Raw genomic sequence first — 24,815 nt, 5'->3', positions numbered from 1 at the left:
CTGGTCATGACAATCTATTTTCATTGGAAAACTTTGAGAAGATATCCTGTTTGGCCTTTAACAGAAACCATATATTTTTCCATTATCAAACAGTTTTGAAAATGCGGCAGGGATTAACAAGGGAGTGCTATGTGGCTCCAGAGGAAGTTTACAATTGAAATACAAGAAATAGACACAATCGTGCACAATCAATGACAGTATAATAAACTGTCACTTTTGTCCCCGCAATTTTTCACAGCAACTATAGTGCGCAGAATTGCATCATGGGCACAGAACAACCTCCTCAGTGCAATCCATTTTTCTGTTTTTATATTTTATTCATCACGAATTGAATTTCATGCACGCTGAATAATAAGAATAACGCACGTGCATGTCTATCCCGTTGCACCCGATGCCAAGGCTGTAACCACGGCAACATGAGCATTAGGTTTTTCGACACTGCAATCGCAGCTTGTCACTCCCAAAGTCGATTACCGTTGAGATAAAAATCTCCGTTCATCTCGATGGGGGACAAAAAAAGGCGCCCGGGGCTGCACTGGACTGCAGTAAAGTGATGGTTTGTATTTTCGTGTTAGATCGATTACTGCTTGGCTTGTTTTTCCTTCAATAAAGTACCTATCTACTGTACTTACCTACCTAAAATCTACAGTAACTACCTGCCTACCTAACTATATAGGTTTCCACCCTATCTACGGAACCTACCTACCTATCTCCCTACTGTGCCTACCTACCTTTGGTACTTACCTAGCTGCATAATTATCTACGGTACATACCTACCTAACTATCTACGGTACGCACCTACCTCCCTACGGTACCTAACTACCTATCTATGGTACTTAGCGACCAACATATCTACAATACATACTTATTGTCATGATTACCGATATGATGCACCTGAGCCCGCTCCTTTGGCGCTTACTTCCCCGGACTCTGATTGGCTCCCTGTCCCTCTTTAAACCCACTCCTTTCTGTCACCTGTGGTCAGTCCGTCTGCAAACCTCAGTTCACTCTAGGCAAGCTTTTCGACCCTGACTCCTGTTTTTGCTCCCATCTGTTTCCCGGCTTCGACCCATTTTTTCATCTTGACCACGTTTACTCTCCTCTCCTGGCTTTCGACTCGTTGCTGATCCCGACCACGTTTTTGCTCTCCTGTCCCGGCTGCTGACCCGTTTTTTCCGTTCCTGACACCGCCACCACGGAAGTGCCACTTCCGCGTTCAGAGCAACCTGCTTCCCTTGACCAGCGATCACCGGATCGTGTGTGCAATCCTTTCCTTTCTTCCCAATAAAACTGAGAGAAACGTAACGCAAGTTGGTCCTGTCTCCGTTCTGGTCCTGACACCTATCTATCTATTGTTCTTACCTACCTACCTATCTACAGTATCGACCTACCTACGGTAGTTACCTAGCTAACTACCTACTGTACCTACCTACCTACCTACCTATCTATGGTACTTACCTACTTATCTATCTACGATAGTTACCTACCTACCTATCTACAGTACGCACTTACCTATACTTCCCTACCTACCTACGGTACCTACCTACCCATCTGTGGTATTTACCTTCCAACCTATCTACAGTATGTACCTATCTATCTATTGTACTTACCTACCTATCTACGGTATCTACCTACCTATGGTACTTACCTACCTACATACCAATCTACAGTACGTACCTACCTAGCTATCTACAGTATGCACCTACTTATCTATCAACAATAGTTACCTATCTACCTGTCTACGGTGAGAAGATTCCTATTCATTGTACTTACCGACCTACCTATCTACAGTATCTACCTACCTATGGTACTTACCTACCTACCTACCTCCCCTACTGTACCTTCCTACCTATCTATGGTACTTACCTACCTACATACCTATCTACATACGTACCTACCTAGCAATCTACGGTACGCACCTACCTATCTACCTACAACAGTTACCTACCTATCTACGGTACGTACCAACCTACCTACGATACCTACCTACTTATCTAGGGTACTTACCTACCTATATATCTCCAACAGTTACCTACCTACCTATCTACGGTACGCACCAACCTACCTACTTCCCTACTTAGGATACCTACTTACTTATCCAGGGTACTTACCTACCTACCTATCTACAGTACGCACCTATTTATCTATTGTACTTACCTACCTATCTATTTACGGTAACTATCTACTTATCTACGGTACCTACCCACATATCTACCGTACATACTTACCTACCTATTTACGGTACATACCTACCGATCTATGGTACTTACCTACCTACCTATCTCCAACAGTTACCTACCTACCTACCTATTTACGGTACGCAGCAACCTACCTACTTCCCTATCTACAGTACACACCAACCTACCTACCTCCATACCTACGGTACTTACCTACTTATCCAAGGCACTTACCTACCTACCTTTCTATGGTACGCACCTATTTATCTATTGTACTTACCTACCTATCTATTTACGGTACGCAGCAACCTACTTACTTCCCTATCTATGGTACACACCAACCTACCTAATTCCCTACCTACGGTACCTACCTACTTATCCAAGGTACTTACCTACCTACCTATCTACAGTACGCACCTATTTATCTATTGTACTTACCTACCTATCTATCTACGGTACCTACCTACCTACCAACCTATCTATGGTACATGCTTACCTACCTATTTACGGTACATACCTACCCATCTATGGTACTTACCTACCTACCTATCTCTCTCCAACAGTTACCTACCTACCTACCCATCTATGGTACTTACCTACCTACCTATCTATCTCCAACAGTTACCTACCTACCTACCCATGTATGGTACTTACCTACCTACCTATCTATCTCCAACAGTTACCTACCTACCTACCTATCTACGGTACGCAGCAACCTACCTACTTCCCTATCTATGGTACACACCAACCTACCTACTTCCCTACCTGCGTTACCTACCTACTTATCCAAGGTACTTACCTACCTACCTATCTACAGTACTCACCTATTTATCTATTGTACTTACCTACCTATCTATCTACGGTACCTACCTACCTACCTACCAACCTATCTATGGTACATACTTACCTACCTATTTACGGTACATACCTACCCATCTATAGTACTTACCTACCTACCTATCTCTCTCCAACAGTTACCTACCTACCTACCCATCTATGGTACTTACCTACCTACCTATCTATCTCCAACAGTTACCTACCTACCTACCTATCTACGGTATGCAGCAACCTACCTACTTCCCAGCTATGGTACACACCAACGTACCTAATTCCCTACCTACGGTACCTACCTACTTATCCAAGGTACTTACCTACCTACCTATCTACAGTACGCACCTATTTATCTATCGTACTTACCTACCTATCTATTTACGGTACCTATCAACTTATCTACGGTACCCACCTACCTACCTACGGTACATACCTACCTATCGACGGTACATACCTACCCATCTATGGTACTTACCTAACTACCTATCTATCTCCAACAGTTACCTACCTACCTACCTACCTATCTACGGTACGCAGCAACCTACCTACTTCCCTATCTATGGTACACACCAACCTACCTTCTTCCCTACCTACGGTACCTACCTACTTATCCAAGGTACTTACCTACCTACCTACCTATCTACAGTACGCACCTATTTATCTATTGTACTTACCAACCTATCTATTTATGGTCCCTTCTACTTATCTACGGTACATACCTACCTACCTATCTACAGTACATACCTACCTATCGACAGTACAGACCTACCTATCGACGGTACATACCTACCTATCTATGGTACTTACCTACCTATCTATGGTATTTACCTACCTACCTATCTATCTCCAACAGTTACCTACCTACTTATCCATCTATGGTACTTACCTATCTACCTATCTATCTCCAACAGTTACACCAACCTACCTACTTCCCTACCTACGGTACCTACCTACTTATCCAAGGTACTTACTTACCTACTTATCTACAGTACGCACCTATTTATCTATTGTACTTACCTACCTATCTATTTATGGTCCTTTCTTCTTATCCACCGTACCTTCCTACCTACCTACCTATCTATGGTACATACCTACCTATCGACGGTACATACCTACCTATCCATGGTACTTACCTATCTATGGTATTTACCTACCCACCTATCTATGTATGATGTCTGGTAGTGGACCAAAAGGGCATGGACCAAGATGATACGGAAGAAAGATGGAATAAAGCCTGAAGGTTAAACTTAATGAGAACAGAATCTAAAATGGAATAATCAGTCATTGATCCGCTCTAAAGCATTCCTCTCAATAGCATCTTATGACCTTAGTCAGCATACACACACATATGCACACATAAGCATGGTTCCAGAGTAGAGTCGTTAGTGTGAATTTTTTTTTTTTGCTAGTGCGCCCTAAATAGCCGCGACCATCGCGCTCCCTTTTCCGGGGTCGCCATGGCAACGACAGATGGATCGGCCTCCCTTTTACTGCCTAAAGTGAATGCATGGAAGCGAGGGGCTGGAGTGTGAACCCTTTTACATCCTCCACCTCTTCTCCAACACGCCATTTGGTTTAATAGCTAATGTCCTCAATAGAGAGCAATCCTCCGCCAAGGCTGCATTAGCTAAAGTTGGTCAGGAAAAACCTGGAGTGACGCAATTTGGCTGTTTTTCTGAATTCTGAGTATTCCTTCTTCAAATACCGGTAGTCATATTTTGGCTTTAATTAATCTAAAATCCCAACTTTGTTCTTTTTAAATGTGCTGTATGGAACTGGGAATCTTCTTACTCACTGGTGCTCTCTTCTGGCTTGTGTCATCATTGTAGCCTGTGTTTAAATCCTCTTGTTGTGCGTGCAGGTATGTGCATTTTTTAGACGCGATCAAATGAACTTGTCATGGTTGCCATGGCGCCCAATTGGCCGCGCCTGTGTGTGTGTCACAGTTGCCATGGTGCCCGATTGGCCCCGCCCATGTGGTGCCAGTTCTGGCTTGTTGAGAGATTGGCTTTCTGTCTATATTAAGCTCAGCGCTCTCTTGCTTCCTTTGTGAGCCCGTCAAACGAACTTCTGCCCCACTAGACGTGGGTTCTGACTCGGTCCTGTTCTCCTGTTGGGATTTCCAGTCCGATACTGATCCCATTTATTTTTGGCCTGTTTAATTTCAGGTTCCAGTTTCGTTTCCGTCTGTTTTTGTTCTGTTTGTTACTTTCTCCAGTTTTTGTTCCCGTCTAGTTTCTCTTGTTTATTTTTGATATCTTCATTCGTTATCCATCTTGTCTGTCCCGTCCTGTCCGGTATCGACCCCATCTGTCCAGTATAAACTCGGGCAATTGGAATCGATCTCGTCGGTCTCTGACTTCCTGTCATTCCACACCAGACTGGCTGCCTAACGTGCATGACTCCTCATTTCCTGTAAAATAAAGGCTTGTGTGAGAACGTCACACGATTGGGTCCTGATCCTGTTCTGGTTCTGACAAAACTATTCGATTTTGGGCGGTTGGGTTGGCCTCTGGGATGCTTTTGCTATTTTCATGCTAGACAAAAAATGTAAGATACAAGCAGATATGATGACCGTCAAATGAAATTAGCCGGTATTATTCAGAGACCATCAGTAGCCTATATTTTATACTTCAGTGAAAGTGGGCTTAAATCACGTCAAAGAAAAAATCCTTTCCCATCATTCACTGAACTACAATACAATGAAGTGTAAGATACAGTAAAAGCAAAAACAGGATTCCTGGTGTATGACACAATATCATATCTAGATCTTCTCAGGGGCCAAAGAAAACCTTGACTTTGACAAATGTGACCTAGCAAGTTATGTAACTTGCCAACTTGTGTTGTAACATCAAAATATGTCACTGCCTACATTTAGTCATGGTTGTACACATCCAACATTTTCCTACAGGACTTTAAAGGGACAGTGTGTAATATTTAGTCCCTAATAGTGGTAAAAAAAATAAACTTCAATCATTACAAAAAACTACTGTATTTTCTGGACTATAAACACAAAATTTGCCTGGAATTCCAAAGTGCGCTCTATAATCCTGTCCCCCTTTTAGATCATATAGTCAGTAAATTGTTTCTTTCCCTTGGCACTGACACAAATCCCTACAAAAGGTTCTTAAATTGTATGTCCTATGAAATCATTTTTCGTTTGTTTTTTTATAAAACTCTTACTGTGGTTTCAATTTCAAGCCTCCTATAGTCTAATGCACCTTATTAACATGTCTGGCAAATTTCAGATCAGGGGATGTTCTAATGGTGATCTGTGATCAGTGACCCTTCCTGTGTGGAGTCTGCATGTTCTCCCTGTGCTTGCGTCGGTTTACTACAGGCACATTCCAAAAACATGCATAACAGGTTAATTGGTCGGTCCAAATTGTCCCTCTGTGTGTATGAGCGAGTGAATTTTCTACTCCTGTGTGCCCTGCGACTGGCTGGCAACCAGTTCAGGGTGTCCCCTGCCCACTGCCCGAAGATAGCTGGGATGGGCTTCAGCACCCCCACGACCCTACTGAGGATAAGCGGGGCAGATGGATGGATAGTTGTGATTATGTAACTTCAGTTGTTGTTTTCCTTTGTAGTTAGAAGTCCAGCTCTCGTCCCTGTTAAAAACAAAAAGAACAAAAAAAGATTTCCTCAGGTTAAGGTTGAGGGGCTTGAGCAAGACTTCCACTATTGTCAGTAGGACAGTGCTCCATCCAATTTTGGAATAGATTTACAATCAGCTCATGAATTGTCCTTTTAGTGGAAGAATGATGGTAAACCCCAGTGTGTGCGCTTGTGAATTCCTACACCCATTGTCTATAGCTCATTTATGTCCAGAATATTCTGTAAATAAAACCTTTGAAGGAACTGCTTCCTGCGTTATTTTTCAAACCTACTCCCTCGCCACTTGGGATCATACAAATACACGGAGGAAGAAAAAAATGACTTAAACACTAGCTTTGGCAAATTTGGAGATGGCGTTTTTGAAATATAACATCTAAGTGTTTGCCATGCTGTCAGTCCCTCACACCAGCAGCGTTCTCGCGCTTGTGACCATCTGTTAGTGACTCGGCTTCCGCTCCTTTAAATATCGGCATTTTCTGCGTGGGATGTCTGCTCACCATCTGTGGTCTGTCAGTCAATGGTAGAAGGAACATGTGACATTGTAATCTTTCTCATTGATAAGGTCAATCCTAGACAAGCACGCATCATTTTGGAGGTCATTAGAGCTAATTCAGAATGGCTCCGATAGGGTTCGAAGAGGAAATAAAACCAGAAGATTTGGTGAAATTTGCAAACATGCCAACCTTTTGACATTTTAAAGCGGTATCATGTCCAGAACGAAGAGTAGACCCAATTGTGTAACGTTTCTCACAAGTTTATTGAGATAGAGCGAGGAAGGGCAGCGTCCGTGATTCGGTGCTCGCTAGACGCGGGAAGCAAGTGCCCTTGCAATCGGATCGTGATCCGAATACGGAAGTGGGTCTTCCACAGCGGGAGATGGCGGTGTCAGGTACGGAAAAACAGGTCGATAAGGGTAACCGGGACAGGAGAATGGAACTTGGATCAGGGATCCATACAGGAAACAGGTCGGGATCAAAAAGGGAGCCAGAGTCAAAAGTGCTTGCCCTGCATGCGCTGAGGTTCGCTGACCAGGAGTGAACAAGAATGACGTGCTTAAATAGGAGGATGACTAATTAGGGAACGAGTGGCAGCTGGGGCTGAAAGAGTGAGCGTAGGTGAGGGCAATTGACAAATCATGATACCTCATGCAGAGGTTTTTGAGTTTTTCCTTGCCCTCATGTAGGTTTTAGATCAGGGGATGGTGTAATAATAGTCTGTAGTTTGCAATAGTCTATGATCTGTGCAGCCCTTGTGATTAAGGGCTTGACTTAAAATAAAATACATTTATTAAATAGATAAGACTATTCTAGTGATATTGCTTGGAAATTCTCCAAACTTGGATTTTCTCTCGTATGTCGAAAGACATTGAATTTTTTGTAGCTCCGGTAGCTCAAATGTGGAGGTATTACAGTATGTAATTTATAATATATCAACTAAGTGTAGTGAATTTTTTCACTGCAATTGTAATGTTTTTGAATTGAATAATTAATGAATCAATCAATTACATTATTATAACCAAAGGAGTAGTTACAAACCAATTACATTTAGTTACATTTATAAGGTACTTCAAGCCCTTTGAGGACAACCATTAAACTGATGAGGCCCTTGGTGAAAATGACACCCTTGCTCTAAGCATTATGTTGTAAATACTATTGCCTATTTATCCCGACAGACTTATCTTATTTTTCTCTTTAAAATCTTCATTACGTGTTTACTTTGGAGTGCCTTCTCATTGCATACAATTTTCCACAACATTCTTATCAATGACAACAAAGACAATTCAATCCAATCCCAAGTATCACTACGACTCCAGGTTTCTAATGAGAAAAAGCCTGCGTTTGCTCAGGTTGACGCATGCTCAGATTCTATGATTAGCTTCGCCAACCCCCTCTTTTCTCACTCACTCTCTCTCTTTCTACTTCACTGTGAAAGGCGGAGCATCCTCTGCATCAGACAGTGATGGACGAGCAGCAGAGGGTTGCTTTATAACAGACGTCCTCCTCCTCCTGGTCCTGGAGGAGCTTCTTTGCAGACTCAACCCGGTCCAGGTGATCCTCCTTTTCAGGTGATTCCTAACTGCTGCATGCAGGCAAAGTGGGGGAGCAGAAGGGGGAAGAAAATGGCCAGGAAAAGAGGATGGGAGGATGCTCAATGACTAAATGAACAGCTTATCTGCAGGTAAGTTTCATATGAATGATTACAAAATGTATGGTTTGAAAAGGCATGTTCTTCGGGTCTCCTTTTTAACCTTGAGAATCACATGACTCCCCTGACAAGAGACACTCAGACGGATGGAGTTTACATAAAGGGACACACATTGACACTCACCTCTGATTTAAATGGAGGAAAACGCTTCATTTTACCTCACTCTGTGAATGATTCACAAGGTGATGATGGTTGAAGGGGCGTGTCCATGTACCAAACAGGATTCTGCCGTGGCGGAAAAAAACTGGAAAATCGCCATCCGTCCCCATCGCAATTAGACTGCTGACGAGCTTCTGAAATATCACTTGGGATATGAGATCAGAATGGTGGGCATGTCAATACACTCCCGGGAAGAAGAAAAAGTGGAAAAATTTAAATTAGATAGAAATTACAAATGTATGCAGAGTGCAAAAGTGCAATGTAATAATGGTAAGAAAGAATGAGAAAAATTTAGATTCTTTAAAGAATATTTTTGACAAGATGAGACTTTTACATAAGTACAAAAATGTAAACAATGGTTGATTGTTTTTTCCCTGTTCGAATGAGTTGATATTTTTAATAAATAGATAAAAAATAATTTCATTTATTTCAGGTATTGCAAGAAAAAAAATCTAAGAAAATCAAATCAAGTCAAGTCATATTTAACTGTATAGTCCTTAATCAGGACACCACAGACTATTGCAAAAACTACAGACTATTATTACACCATCCCCTGATCTAAAACCTACATGAGGGCAAGGAAGAAACTCAAAAACCTCAACATGAGGAAAATGAAGAAACCTTGAGAAGGGACTGCACATGAGTTAATCCCCCTTCTAGGATGACCAGGCTGCAACAGATGTTACAATATTAAACAATAAAATAAAAAATAAAATATAAAGGACGACCCCAGGCACAGTCAGCACAGCAGCCGGTCCAGCGGCCAGTCCTCAAAATAAAGCCCATCAGCTTGCCAAGATTCTATGGAGTTAGAAGAGACTTCTATCAATGGAGGAAGGATTGGGAGAACCTACAAAGGCAAAGAGAACCGACCGGCTAAGCAGAGGCCATAAGGACACAACTGCCTGATCACATTGATGAGAGGATTCACAGTGACCTCAGGCTTTCCAACTACACCACTGCAGAGGAAATCTCATTGGTTCTGCAAAAGAGATTTGGGAATAAGTACAGAAGTACAGAAGCCTAAGAATACCAACATCAAAATGTTTTATTTATTTATTGAATGTTTGTTTTATCAATTGAAGTAGGGCTCTCTTGGGCTTCCATACAGAGCTACCTTTATTTTACTAGTCAAAGTGGTGGTCTCCAGTGTTCCCTCTAAGCTGCGCGCGTGCGCAATTGCGCACTGCTCGCACATTCTCGGCGCACAAGAAAATCTATCCAGCGCACAAAAATGAGGGCTCAAAATTACTTATTAAGAAGCGACTTAAGTCAAAGTTACAGTGCATGAAGGTAAAAATACCCGGGTTCCCCTGACGTTGTGTCCTAAATGCAGTATTTTGAAGTCGGGCCAAATTGAGTAAAGTTAGTAGAGTATGTCGAGAACCGGCTCCTCCGGCTCGGCTCACTAAAAAGGGTCCTAAACGGCTCTTCAGGTTGTTTTTGCTTCTTTAATCCCAACATGACCAAATATTAAGTAAAATTATGCACAAAATGACTTAAAGGAAGGGGGGGATAGAACAAAAAAGAAAAAAATACCAAAATGAAAAAGTAGTGAAAAGCTGAGAAAAAAAGAAACAAAAGGAAGAGAAAAAAGAAGGAAAAATTTAGAAAAAAGCCAGAAAAAAAGAAAAGATAGAAATGTAGGAAAAACGTAAATAGAGAACAAAAAGAAAAAAGTAACAGCTCGGAAAAAATAAACACAATTAGATTTTTTTTTAAAGGAATTAAAAAAAAAGTAGAAAAAAAACACTGAAAAAAGAATAAAAAGTTTGTGTTGCATTCATATAATTTCTAATTATATCAAGTGCATCGTGTTGCCAACATTGTACAGTTGTGTATCTTACAACCGACTAAATAAGCCCCCAAAAATGTTAATATCATGCGACAAAATATATCAGGAAATAAAAAGAAATGGATATCTTGCGAAAGAATTGTAAGAACGAACGACCTTTGCAATAGTGCATGAGTCAATTCATTCAAAAGAGAAAAATAATTTTGCATTGCCGAAAATCAGCAAAATGTAACTTGATGTCAAGTTTTGGACATGTTTGATAATGATTTAGTTGCCACACTTGGGATTGCCGTTGCTCACTGTTGTTTCAAGCGTTGCTCACCGACTTTGTGTGAACGCTCAGACCCGTGGAAAATTAGAGGGAACATTGGTGGAGTCTATTTTAAACTAAAATATATTTTCTTAACCCCGCGACCCTAATGAGGATAAGCGGTACGGCTGATGAGAATGAGAATATTTTCTTAAAGTAAAACAAATTATTTCTATTTGTTTTCTGTGTTATAAAAGAGTTTGGTTCATTGCATTCGGTTATCTTATTATCAGACTTATATTTGTTGTTGTTGTGGTAAATGTTTTTCGACTTATCATGTGTTTTGGCTGACGATAATGATTCTGAGAAATAGCCCCCTGCCTCCCCAGTAAGTCTTTCCCACCTCATGAGATAAGCTCTTGCAATAATGTCAATGGCAATAATACTTTGAGGTGTAAAGAAAACGCATTAAGATAGATTGGTGGGCCTTGGGGTAGCGCCCCAAAACTGGGGGGTCTTTGATTCGAGCCTCAGCTGAGTAATACCTAGACTTCCAACATTGGTACCCATTTGCTCGGCATTGGGATTGGAATTGAGAGGTCTGGTCACCTAATGACTACTAACGTCAGGTGTTGCGACACATCGGTTGGGTATAACTATCTTTGCATCATTTATGGAAGACGAGGAATAAGACAAGGAACAAGAAGGGGATTAAGATATTGCTGATTATTTGGCCTCGTCCACGCAGAATTGTAGCTGTTTCCCAACTTGGTGTTTCACTCCTATCCAGAGAACTTGCAATGCCGACATGCACCCCACTATGCTCCAACTGTGCTATTAAAATAGAAATGTCAAGCGCGTGCCACACGGGGAGAGGATTGAGATGAAAAATGTATGAATGATGGATCACAGGTTGTTCCATTACTGAGAGCTGGTTGGTCCACAACGTTGGGTGATGAGATTTTTATGTTCCGGAGATGTGTGCAAAATATTTTCTCTAGTCTGTCTTGAATGTTCCATTGCATGGAGACAACTCATTCGCTCATTCACACCTAGGGACAATTTGGACCGGCCAATTCACCTGAAATGCATGTTTTTGGAACGTGGGAGGAAACCGGAGTGCCCGGAGGAAACCCACACAAGCACGGGGAGAACATACAAACTCCGCACAGGAAGTCTGGAGCTGGATTTGAACCCACGACAGGTTCCCATGACATGAACTGTGCCGCACAAGCGCTAACCACTGCGCCGCCGTGCTGCCCTTCATTATATAAATATATACATTAAAAACATGTTAAAGTAATATAGTTATTCAGTGTTAATGTTCTTTTCTCATTTTAGGATTTTCTTTTTCAAAAGTTGTATTTTCACATTATATTTTGTATACTATTAATTCAATTAGTATGTAATGTATTACTATGCTGAGCGTCTGGATATGCATAGTGAGGCAAGCAATTCTTTTGCCTCGTGGCAGAGGGCGCAAGTGAGACCAATGAGTCTGATATGGTGCACACCTCAGCCCCAAACAATAGAATTAGTGATACGATTAGCAAGCTAAAGGCTTGTCAAGCCATCCAGTATTTTATTCATTGACTTTTTTTCATAATGGAAAATTATCTATCTATTGATGTTTTTAGTCAAAACAAGCAGTATATAAGATATTACCGTGCTGAGTGCCTGCAGATGCAGAGTGAGGCACACAACTCTTCCCTGAACAATAGAAATTGTAATTGTATTAGCACGCTAACGGCAAGTCTAGCCATTAAGTATGTTTTTTCTTGTTGCATGGACTTTTTTCACAAATGAGGATTACCTATCTATTGATGTTTTTATTCAAAATGTATTCTATGCTGTAGTCAATATAAAAGGGTGCTTAAAAAATGTAATATCCTTCGAGATGTATTTATCACGGAAAGTACACACGATTAAGGCAAATTAAATTAAAAAGTATGAACGTTAAAGATCATGATATTTATTTTTCCAAATCTGAACAAAAAACTCAAAAGCATGTGGATTATATGAACAATTTCAGAAATGTTCAGTATGCTCACCGCCTGAGACAGGGCACACATCAAGTCGGTAATCCAGATGGATCGGGCATCATGGTGTTGAATACAGTGTGTTGTTGAAATGGCCTCCCAATTCACCTTATTTAATACCTTGTGAAGGGAATGGTATATGTTTCCCCTCTTACTGCAAATATAGAATAAATCAAGCAGAAAATTAATACATCAATGGAGACTGTTCCCAAGAAATATTTTAGCTTGTTTCGCAGGAGCTGGATAACCAAATTCACGTACACTAGTGGAATATTTCACATAATCCACACTTTTGAGTTTTTAATTTATATTCAAAGAATAAATTTTAGGGGCTTCAACATTAATAATCTTTAATTTCATTTGCCTTAATCACGTACTTTCTGAGATATATATCTCGCAAAGGATATCACATTTTTTAACACACGGTATTACTTTCTTGCTCTGCCAATCAAATGATGAATAAGATGTAGGTTTATATATTCGGGAATCTGACTGTGCCTCACAAGACACAAACCTCACCGCACGTCACTGGGTGTAACCTTGAATTGTGACCGTTCCGCTATGTTGTGTTCACTTATGTTCCAGGAAGCTATGCAACAATTACTTCCTCCTCTTTGTCCAGCAGGTTCTCCTCAACCAACATCCACGATGGAGTCCACCCATCTCCTGGGTGGCACGAAGAAGCGGGTCAAGATCCACCCTCACACTGTCACTGCAAAATATGCCACCCAGACCCCGTACTCCCCGCAACCCAGCATACACACGCACTTCCCCCAACCCGGTGACGAGGGCTACGATGACGCACCGTCCTTTGAGGACTTCGGCTCCTTCTTGGAGGAGACGTCGGACAAGAAACAACTGACTGACACCAAGAAATGGCCTCTGGCTCTTTTTGGCTCCAAGGACAAACCTGCTGCCCCAAAACCAGTGGCTGGCGACCCTGGCGAAGGAGGAACCCGGGGCGCCAAAGGAGTCGGGGAGCAGTTAGCCAGTTTTGGGGAAGCTTCGGTATCGGCGTCACGGCTCACTTGGTTGGGCCTTTTAGGTGCAGCGCTGGCCAATGGCTGCGTGGCGGTTCTGACTCAGGTGGCTTCGGAACGCTTTGGCCTGGGCCCCATCTTTCTCCTCTTAGTGCGATCTGTAGTCCAGCTCCTGTCTGTGGCTGTGCCCCTGCACAAGGGGGAGAACCCTTTCGGACCGGAGGGCTACCGCCTACGTCTGGTCTGTTACGGCATGGCCTACTCACTTTCCCTGATCTGCGCTTACTCCTCACTGACGTTCGCCCCGCCAGAGGACGCTGCCCACTGTTGGCGTTTGGCGACTACCGCGTTGTCCGCCATCCTGGCCTTCCTGTTGCTAGAGGAACGTCTAGGTTTGGCAGACGGCATCACCCTGGCGGCAGGCCTGTGCGGTTTAGGGGTTCTGCTGCTTCCCACCGCAGATGAAAGCAATTCCGATTCCCAGACAGACCCCGTGGTATTCTGGAGGGGTGCGTTCGGATGGTCCCTGTCGGCATTGGCAGGTCTGTGGATGGCCCTAGCCCTGGTGGGGTACCGGTCCTTGAAAGAAAGAGTCAGCGTAGCTACAGCTTTGTTCACAGTCAGCTGGACGGGATGTCTGCTCACCCCTGCATTGCTAGCCCTTTTCCAGGAGAGCTGGTCCTGGCCCACTACCACAACCGACTGGGGACTCGTGGTGGGTATAGTAGTCTGCTCCACTGCCGCCTTCTTAGGGATGACCCACGGCCTCACACGGATCCACCCGGCACTTGTATCTGCCAGCCAGAGCTTGGAAGTGCCTGTGGTAACGGTGGCTCATCTGGTTATGGCTCACTTGGCCCCAAGCGCGCCAGATGTGGTGGGGAACGCCATGGTGGTCCTGAGCGTAGGCTGGTTGGTGACCACAAAGCTGCTGCCCTCTCGCGGCGGCACCCGGCGGCACAGGGAGGAATATGAAGAGATTTTAGACTCACCCATTAAATGAGACACTTTCGCTCGCACACTCCAGCTTTATGAATTGTAAATGCTAGCTAGAAGTTTATTACCTCCACCAAGCACAAAATTTAAATTGGGAGGGTGTATATTGATTGTGTTTGTTAGCTTTAATAAAAAGGGGGTTTCCATGCACTTTTGTAGGGATTGGTGTCAATGCCAAGGGAAAGAAACAAATCCCTTAACCCTTGTTACTGTACTATCCCCATAAAATAGACCCAAACATTGCTATTTTAATTATAAAACTAAAATCCCAATCTTACGCCAATTTGAACTAAGAATCAAATCTTACCTTTATCTTTCCTTGTATTCCACAAGTGTCCTCCAACGCAGAGGTTCTCAACTGGTCTGACTTCAGGACCCACCATCCCAACCTACTTACAAGCTGCAATTTCAAATTGAATGAAAGAATCGTGCTTTTTAAATCAGAGAGTAGGGTTTATTCGCATAAGAAGATTAAAATGACTCCAAGTAATGATATTCCCTTTAAATCTCAATTAATGGCATTTTAAGTGAAATCAAAATTGCTTTACTTCAGTGGCTTTGTCTTCAAAATAATGAAATCCATATCTCAAATATTCCCTGCTACTTCTGTGTTTGCCCATGCTCATTATGTGTGGACAAACTTCATCAGTCTCTTTCTGGTGTGAATTAGCAGGTGTCAAATCTCATTTGCAGGGAATTATTTTATTATATTATTTTATTTCCTGGCATTATTTTGCTAAGACAATGGCCCGTGACCCACTGAGAACAGGTCCATGAGTGGAGTTGGGTCTCCACCCACCAGTTGAGAAACACTGTTTAAAAGGCACTTATATACACAAAGAGAACAGTCATGTGGACAATTAGATTTTTAAAAATTATAATGTACTCAATAAATCTCACATTTTTGTTCTAGTTGTGTTTAAAAACAGAAAACCAAATGTTTTTTGAGGTTGGTTTATAATGCATCAGAAAAGATTTATTCTATGCTAAAAGAAAAGTTGATCTCCAAATTGTAAATATGCCCCTTTAAAGAAAGCTGTACAGTGTAATGATCTATTACAACAAACCCTAAAACAAGTCATTTTACAAAATCAAAAAATGGCAACCTGTTTTGTTTTTTGCAACATTACTTTTCGGCCTTGGTGGAGGTCTTTGAGTGCCATTTTGACTCATTTGTGGCTTGTCCTAAATTTGTATCTGTTTTAAGTGTTGGGAACTTCTGGCGGGGGGTTGTGGGGGGATTGGGAGAGGGGTGTTTTGGGATCATAAAACAAAAAGTGCCAACATGGTGTCGTCTGTTCATGTGACAATAAAATCCTCCTGGTTGAACAAACAGTTCGGCTCTTTAAAATGCGATCAATCACCGTTCTTGAAAGGGGCGGATTTATTTATGATCTTTTTTACTTGGCCTTACTTAGCTTTCACGCTCGCCTGCCAAGGCATAGTGCCAACCACTTTGGGGCTAAAACAGTGTTTGGCAACTATGATGAAATAGAAAAATAAAAGAAATAGAGTGATGGCTCAAGAAGTGCAAAAAATATTTTAAAAACAGCTGCTGGATAGAATTGTACAGGATACAGTGAATCATTACAAAACCCTGCTTGGTGCTTATTACATTTAAGAGCATCCATCCATCCATTATCTGCAACGCTTATCCTCAGTAGGGTCGCAGGGGCGCTGGAGCCCATCTCAGCCATCTAGGGGCAGGGAACACCCTGAACTGGCTGCCACCCAGTCGCAGGGCACACAGAGAGGGACAACTCACTCATTCACACCTAGGGACAATTTGGACCAATCAATGACCTGACATGCATGTTTTTGGAATGTGGGAGGAAACTGGAGTGCCCGAAGAAAACCCATGCATGCACAGGGAGAACATGCAAACTCCACACGGGAAGGCTGCTGTTGCTGGCCTTGAACCCTGAACCTCTGCACCAACCTAACCCAGAACAGTGATTCACTACATACTACACTGATTTGAAACCTAAGAAAAATTGGGAAGAATGCTGACATTCATTAACATTAACAATTCAGTATTTTATTGAGTCCAGGGGTCTTAAACTCATTTTACTTTAGGGCCCATCTTAGTTAGCGTCTAGGTGACGTTGGGCCACATAAGGTTTTCCACAAGAAAAGCTGATTAAGTCAAATCAAGTGATGTGTTTTTGTGTAGCCCTTAATCACAAGAAGTCTCAAAGGGCTGCACAGACCACAGATTATTTTAAACTACAGACTACGATTCCACCATGCCCTGATCTAAAACTTACATGAGGGCAAGGAAAAACTCAAAAACCTCAACATGAAGAAAATCAAGAAACCTTAAAAGGGACTTCACATGAGGTAATCCCCCTTCCAGGATGACCAGGCTGCAACGGATGTTGCAATAACAAATAATACACAGATATTGTCAGCATGAAATATAGGTCGTTCTCAGATGTCTTTTTTAAAAAAAAACCTACTTAAAAAAGATTTAAAAACAAAACTAACCCTATCAAGAATTAATTAAAAAATAATAATAAATAATACATGAAATGATAATAGAGGGAATAAGAAAAAATAAACACCGGCATGAAAGTAGATCAGGGGAGTCAAACCCCTTTTCGCAGAAAAAATACAGGAGCCGGACTAGTAAAACTAAGGCATACAAAGTGTGCCTTAGCTCGAGGGCTGGGGGTCTTTTTGGAGGCTCACAATGAAATTATGTTTCAGTGATCTGATTATAAAACGATTTGTGTTTTTTTTCTAGTTCAATATTTTAGTCCCTTCACTAAAATTGATTTCCACTAGTTTATTTAACCTGGGGAAACTCATGCAGACTGGAAAGCGACAAATAGCATACAAAACACTAATTAAAATGATTGATTCAATGATTTTAAAGTCTTTCTGCGTTATATCATTTAATGTAAATGTTTACCTAATATAGGAGTATTTTATATGATGATAGAGAAATGAGGTAAAGATTCTTTAACCTTCTGCAAAGTCACAGAGGTGCTTAAACAGCATATTTGTGACTTTCATTTAAGAAACATTACGTCAGGGTAGGTTTCCTCAATGTTCTCTGGTTGATTAATGGTAGTAGGCAAAGCTACATTAGGGGCTTTGCAAGAGGAGCCGGGCTTTGGCGAGATCCTGTGGACATATTTAAAACTGCAAGGTGCATCTACTGTCCTTTAAAGGTGAGTTACATCGTTTCAGGTGTCCTTAAATTTGAAAGTTGAATATTTTCTCTATTCAAGTTTCATGGATCCCTTAACCACTTCCTGTGGTGTGTCTTGAACGGGTATATCCTAGTGCCGCCCAGCCCTTTCCACCCTGTTTTTTCTTTTTTGGTATGGCTTTGCTCCCCCAACATGAAACAGATAGTAAAGGTTTCCCTGGATACCAGTAGCACGAAAAGCCTCCTGATCTGACTCAGATACAGCACCTTCTTCATCTGGTTGCCGTTGTAGTATCACATTAAGTATGTGTTAACAATACCCAACTGAGTTCAAAGATAACTCATGTTTTATTTTCCACTGTGCTTATGTGCTTTCATCTTAGTTTTGGCAGAGCTGTTCAGGTTGGAACACATTACGTAGGAGGAGTGGGGGGCGGGGGGTAAGTGTTGAAGAGTGACGACATGCTCGTTCTTCACTGCATTTGTTTTGTTTCCTTTTGTTAGTGTAGCATGAAAATGATGAAAGTAAAAAAGACCCGTTTTAGGACAGTCCAAACTCCAAACTAAACCCCCAAAAAGATGAAAGAAGAAGAGTTTATTCAAACTTGTCTACGATATGCACGTACTTGCACACGCATCATGAACAAGCTGACGGAGGCTGCAATGCTTACACAAGCCAGGAGATGGCGACCGGGGTGAAAGAGTTCCAAATTCCATTCAGCTCCTTTAAGCTTCAGTTCAGCAGCAGTGACTAGCTTTCCCATGCCCGCCCTCAGCAGTTTTAATTCAAATAAAATCATGTACATATTTGCTATGTAAGGAAATAGTCAGGTTGCAAGGCGGATATACAGTACATTAATCTCAAACTTTATTTCTCCCTTGTCTCTCACATGTGCTTATGCCCAAGTATCCATTATCCCTCACTTGTGCTTTCAACCGGCGCGGCCAGCCAAGTCTAATGACTTTCAAATACCGTGTTTAAAACACACTGCAGGCGAAACTTGCGTTTTTCGGCAGCAAGCACATTTGCGAGCGAATCGGTCATAATTTTGAAGCCTTGCCTAATTGATAAGCACAGAGGTATCTTTCATGGCAAACTCGTACAGTCTGCACTAACATTAAACGCAGGACCGGCCCAAGCCTTCATGGGGCCCCTGAGCAAAATTAGATTTAGGGGCCCCTATTACTTGTTCATTTGCTTACCTACTAGAACTCGTTCCATGTTGTACTCCAGGGGTGGGCAAGTATTTGGAGTCTGAGGCCGCATGTGACATGCTATAATTCTTTTGAAATAGTTTCGTAAAATTGGTTTTGAAAGGACCACAATGACAGCAAAATAGTATATTAGGTCCCTGTTTTAAGCACTTCATTTTTTATTTAGTACAGTATTATAGTATTTTTTTTAGGTTGGTCTAGTATTTCTGAAGACTGATTTTTATTTAAGTTCTGTAGTTTTTTGTTGTTACAGTAGTTTTACTTTTGTACTATTTTTGTAGTATTTCTGAAGCAATTTGATGTAGTATTTCCATAGTAGTATTTATTTTAGTATTTATGTAGTACTTTTGTTGTATTTCGAAAGTTGATTTTGTTGTTGTTGTATATCTGTCGTATTTCCGTAGTATTTTTGTATTATCACAGTAGTTTTATGATTATCGTATTTTTGTAGTATCTAGTCAAGTATCTCTGTTTTAATTCGTAGTATTTCCATATAAAAATATTTGTCGTATATCTGTAGTATTTCTGGAGTGTTTTTGTTGTACAGTATTACTGTAGTATTTTTGTGATATTTCCATAAGATAATTTTTGTATTATCGCTATAGGGGTAATTTGCAGTATTTCTGTTGTAAGCACTTTAGCTCCTGAGCCAAGTATTATCTTTTTGTAGTTTTTCATATCACAGTATAGTATTATGTATTGGTATTTTTTTGTATTTCAGGAAAAGTATCATTTATCTATTTCCAAAGCAGAGTTTTAGTAGTATTTTTGTGGATTTTTTTGTCGTATTTCCATTGTAGTATTATTGGAGTAAATCATTCTGTAGTACTGTTTTGTAATATAGTATTACTGAAGTAGTATTTTTGTAATAATTCAATACTGTTTTTTATGTTCAGAATGCAAGTAAAATAATAGATGAGTTCTCTGTTTAAAAGCAATATTTTTGATATTTAGTTTTGTAGTTATTGTGAAGTATTTTTGTTGTATTTCTGTCGAAGTATCTTTGAGTGGACAGACAAAGTGACAATGTTGGCCCCCAAAAAAGTTAACCACTCTTAGGGACCCCCTATTGGTTGCAGGGCTGCAAGGAGCCGCTTAGCTGGCTTATGCCTTGGGCCGGCTCTGATTAAACGTTCATATTAAGGCGGGAGCCCCAAATGATCAATCCTTTGGCCACAATTGATTCGCAGAGTGTATGTTTAAAACACCTAATTTAGTCCAGAGGGAATCAGCGTTCTTACTGTCATCGTCCTCATCATTAGTCACCTGCTTTTGTGTTTGTCCTCTTTATCAGCACGACTCTGTCGCATCGTATGCAGCTGCTGCACCACAAAAGCAAAACGCCTCATTAAGCGAAGATAGAAACCAATACAGGCGACAAATGGAGTCCAGGGGTCTCCAACCTTTTTCAAGCTGAGAGCTAAATTTGGCTACTTATTAGTGAAAAGGGCACCTGGTCTGGCATACATTTCTAAAAGAACTACTACTTACTAGGTTGTTACCATGTTATTACCAGGAAGTAGAACAAAAGAGAGATGAAGACAGAAAAAGGAGAGAAAGAAAAAGAGATAGAGAAAAGAAATAGACTGAGAGAAAGACATGAATAGAGAAAGAAAGAAGAGGGAGAAAGAAAGAAAAAGAAAGAATAGGAGAAAGAAAGAGAGAAAGAAAGCAAGAAAGAGGAAGGAAGGGACAAAGAAAGAGGCAGAGAGTAATAGAGAAAAAGAAACAAGGAAGAAGGAAGGTGGGAATGAGAGGACTTTAAAAAGCAAGTAAGTAACAGAGAAAGAGAAAGAAAGGGACAAGAGAGAGATAAAAAGATAAAAAGAGAGGAAAGAAGTAGAAGAAGATAAATAAGTGTGAAGGCTAATTTGACACGCCCACAAAGAAAAGTCATTTTACTTGAAAATCACAAGAACCGCGGACACCTCAGCTGTCCCTCTGAGGGCACTAGAGTGCCCGCAGGCACCAGCTTGGAGACCCCTGAACTAGTTCTTTATAAATTCTGACCATGTGTTGTTGCATTGCTGGCCGAATTGACTCAATTTAAAGGTTATAAAAACAGCAAAAGACCATAATGTGAATACGTCATCACGTTTGGTGTTTGTTTTGGTTCACTTTGTGTATTTTTTAATGACCGAGCACGTAACAGGTCGGTTTGACCTGTGAACATTTTCGCCGATGCCAGGAAACAAACGTAAGAGCCCACCGTAATTAAGATGGAATTCTTTTTTTTTTGGGGGGGATCAAAAATACACACAGCCTGGCAAACATAAAAGGAGTTCGAGTGAGCACGTTTCCACATTGAGATGAAAACAAGCATCCATTCATTACGCAATTCAAGTCTTTTAACAATGATGATAAATAATTATATGTTCATGTTACTCATTTCACATCTACAAAAAATATAAATAAAATAGGGTAAATAATCCAGAAACGACATTTTTGTATGTAGGAATATTTGAATACCTGCACTGGCTCGATCTAAATATTCATAAAATAAAATATATAAGGGAAGCACAATACACTGCAAAAACAGAAAATGAAACCAACATTTTGCAAAGAGGACAAATTAATACCCTCATATTATTTTTGTTCTTTTATCTGACCAAACATGAACTCAATTTATACTTATCTATATAGACCCTGATAACAAAAAGTCTCAAAGGGCTCCACATTAGGGTACTATATCTACACTTGTTATTGTTAAACAACTTAAAAATACATTTACATGTAATATACTGGGTAAATACTGTAGGTAATAGGTAGAGATTGAATACAGTATGAAAATTTAGAATACTTACATTGTTGATCAATTATACGTGTATATAGAGTGAAGAAAATAAGTATTTGAACACCCTGCCGTTTTGCTACTTCTCCCACTTAGAAATCATGGAGGGGTCTGACACTTTAGTCGTAGGTGCATGTCCACTGTGAGAGATACACTAAAAAGAAAAATCTAGAAATCACAATGCATTATTTTTAAACAATTTATTTGTGTGATACAGCTGCAAATAAGTATTTGAGCACCCGTCTAGAATTCTGACCCTGAAAGACCTGTTAGTCCACCCATTAGAAATCCACCTGCACCCCATGTACCATCCTGAATCAGATGCACCTGTTTGAGGTATTTAGCTGCATAAAGACACCTGTCCACCCCATACAATCAGTAAGACTTTAACTTTTAACATGGCGAAGACCAAAGAGCTGTCCAAAGACACCAGAGACAAAATTGTACACCTCCACAAGGCTGAAAGGGCTAGGAAGGAATTGCTAAGCAGCTTGGTGAAAAAAGGTCCACTGTTGAAGCAATCGTTAGAAAATGGAAGAAGCTAAACATGACGGTCAATCTCAATCGAAGTGGAGCCCCTTGCAAGATATCACCTCGTGGGGTCTCAATGATACCAAGAGAGGTGAGGAATCAGCCCAGAACTACACGACAGGAGTTTATCAATGACCTGTAAAGAGCTGGGACCACCGTTTCCAAGATTACTGTGGGTAATACACTAAGACATCATGATTTGAAATGTTGCATGGCACCAAAGGTTCCCCTGCTTAAAACAGCACATGACAACGCCCACCTTAAGTTTGCATATGACTATTTGGATAATACAGAGGAGTCATGGGAGAAAGTTTTGTGGTCAGATGAGACCAAAACAGAACTTTTTAGTCATAATTCCACCAAGCGTGTTAGGAGGAGGAAGAATGAAGAGTATAATCCGAAAAACACATTCCCTACTGTGAAGCGTGGGGGTGGTAGTATCATGCATTGGGTGCGTTTTCCTGCACATGGGACAGGACGAGTGCACTGCATTAAGGAGAGGATGACTGGGGCTGTGTATTGTGAGATTTTGGAGAACAACGTCCTTATCTCCGTCAGATCATTGAAGATGGGTCGTGGTTGGGTTCTCCAACACGACAACGACCCAAAGCACACAGCCAGGAAAACCAAGGAGTGGCTCCGTAAGAAGCATATCAGGGTTCTAGCATGGCCCAGCCAATCTCCAGACCTAAACCCAATTCGAAAATCTTTGGAGGGAGTTCAAACTCTGTGTTTCTTAGCGAAAGCTCAGAAACCTGACAACCTGAGAAGATCTGTGTAGGAGTGGGCCAAGATCCCAGCTGCAGTGTGTGCAAATCTGGTGAAAAACTACAGGAAATGTTTGACCTCTGTAATAGCAAACAAAGGCTACTGTACCAAATATTAACATTCATTTTCTCAGGTGTTTGAATACATATTTGGAGCTATATCACACAAATAAATCGTTAAAAAAATCATGCATTGTGATTTCTGGATTTTTATTTTTAGTTTATCCCTCTCTGAACATGCACCTTCGATGAAAATTTCAGACCCCTCCATGATTTCTAAGTGGGAGAAATAGCAAAATAGCAGGGTGTTCAAATGCTTATTTTCTTCACTGTATTTATTTGTATATTTATATTTAAGTATATCTATATAATTTACGATCTACTGTAGTGAACAATATTTACAAATCCAGTAGAATTAAATAATACGACAAACATTTGCAAGATTGCATAACATTGAGATCATTATTATCATTGTTTTTAATATGTTCAAAAAGGAAACACACATATTTGGCTCCTCTGCAGTCCATAATTTAGTAAAAAAAAAACAAAAAAACATGACACCTGTGCAGAAACATTTCCCCACCCTTGGACTCGACAGGAGCGTTTGAGGTCTGTGCAGGTTTGGCTGTGACTTAAAAAAAGACGGCGTGGGGGGAGGTAAGACAAATTTCCACAAGGCTAATAGTCTTCTTTTCATTCACTTTTATTACTTCAAATGCATCCAGACATAAAAAAAATAAAAAGTTCAAAGAGGCAAAAATTGCCAAATAATAACCCAAAATGTGCAAATATATAGTAGGCAGCAAAGTCTACACACCCATGTTCAAATGACATTAAGTAAGTCATTATAAAACTTAGTTTACAATTGTGTGACCAATAACTTGCCTACAGTTGAAATTGCCTGTACACTGCCCCAAAAACTGTGATTTTAGTAAGTTATGTAACAAATATTTCTTATGTCAAGTGTCATGACAACATACTGCAGCAATAGTGTAAATTCTCTTTGGGTTTCCACCATATCCATAAATTGTGTTCAATACCTTTAAAAAAAAAAAAAAAAAGTTCTCCTGATTATATGGGGCAGCACGGCGGCGCAGTGGTTAGCGCGTGTGAGGCACAGTTCTGAGGTCATGGGATCAAACCTTCCTGTGCGGAGTTTGCATGGTCTCCCCGTGCTTGCGTGGGTTTCCTCCGGGCACTCCGGTTTCCTCCCACATTCCAAAAACATGCGTGTTAGGTTAATTGGCCGATCCAAATTATCCCTAATGAGAGAGTGGTTGTCTGTCTCTGTGTGCCCTGCAACC

General features: G+C 40.9%; 1 protein-coding gene across 2 annotated transcripts; it reads left to right on the top strand.

Annotated features, from left to right (window-relative positions):
* The first annotated feature begins 8,558 nt into the window (after nucleotides 1-8,558).
* On the top strand, nucleotides 8,559-16,268 carry slc35g2a (solute carrier family 35 member G2a). 2 transcript variants are annotated; one of them, XM_088355268.1, is made up of 2 exons: nucleotides 8,559-8,804; nucleotides 13,700-16,268. In XM_088355268.1, the coding sequence occupies exons 1-2, from the start codon at nucleotides 8,786-8,788 to the stop codon at nucleotides 15,055-15,057; spliced, it is 1,377 nt and encodes a 458-aa protein (XP_088211394.1). In that variant the 5' UTR covers nucleotides 8,559-8,785; the 3' UTR covers nucleotides 15,058-16,268. The 2 variants fall into 2 exon arrangements, with proteins under 2 accessions (XP_088211394.1, XP_088211393.1); XM_088355267.1 differs by having other exon boundaries at nucleotides 13,697-16,268.
* The last annotated feature ends 8,547 nt before the right edge of the window (nucleotides 16,269-24,815 follow it).

This window comes from Urocampus carinirostris, chromosome 15, assembly GCF_059441175.1.
Source record: "Urocampus carinirostris isolate Australia breed hairy pipefish chromosome 15, RoL_Ucar_1.0, whole genome shotgun sequence".
In the NCBI taxonomy this organism is placed as follows: domain Eukaryota; kingdom Metazoa; phylum Chordata; class Actinopteri; order Syngnathiformes; family Syngnathidae; genus Urocampus; species Urocampus carinirostris.
Note: the sequence above shows the minus strand (reverse complement) of the source record. Positions and strands in the feature narration are given on the sequence as shown.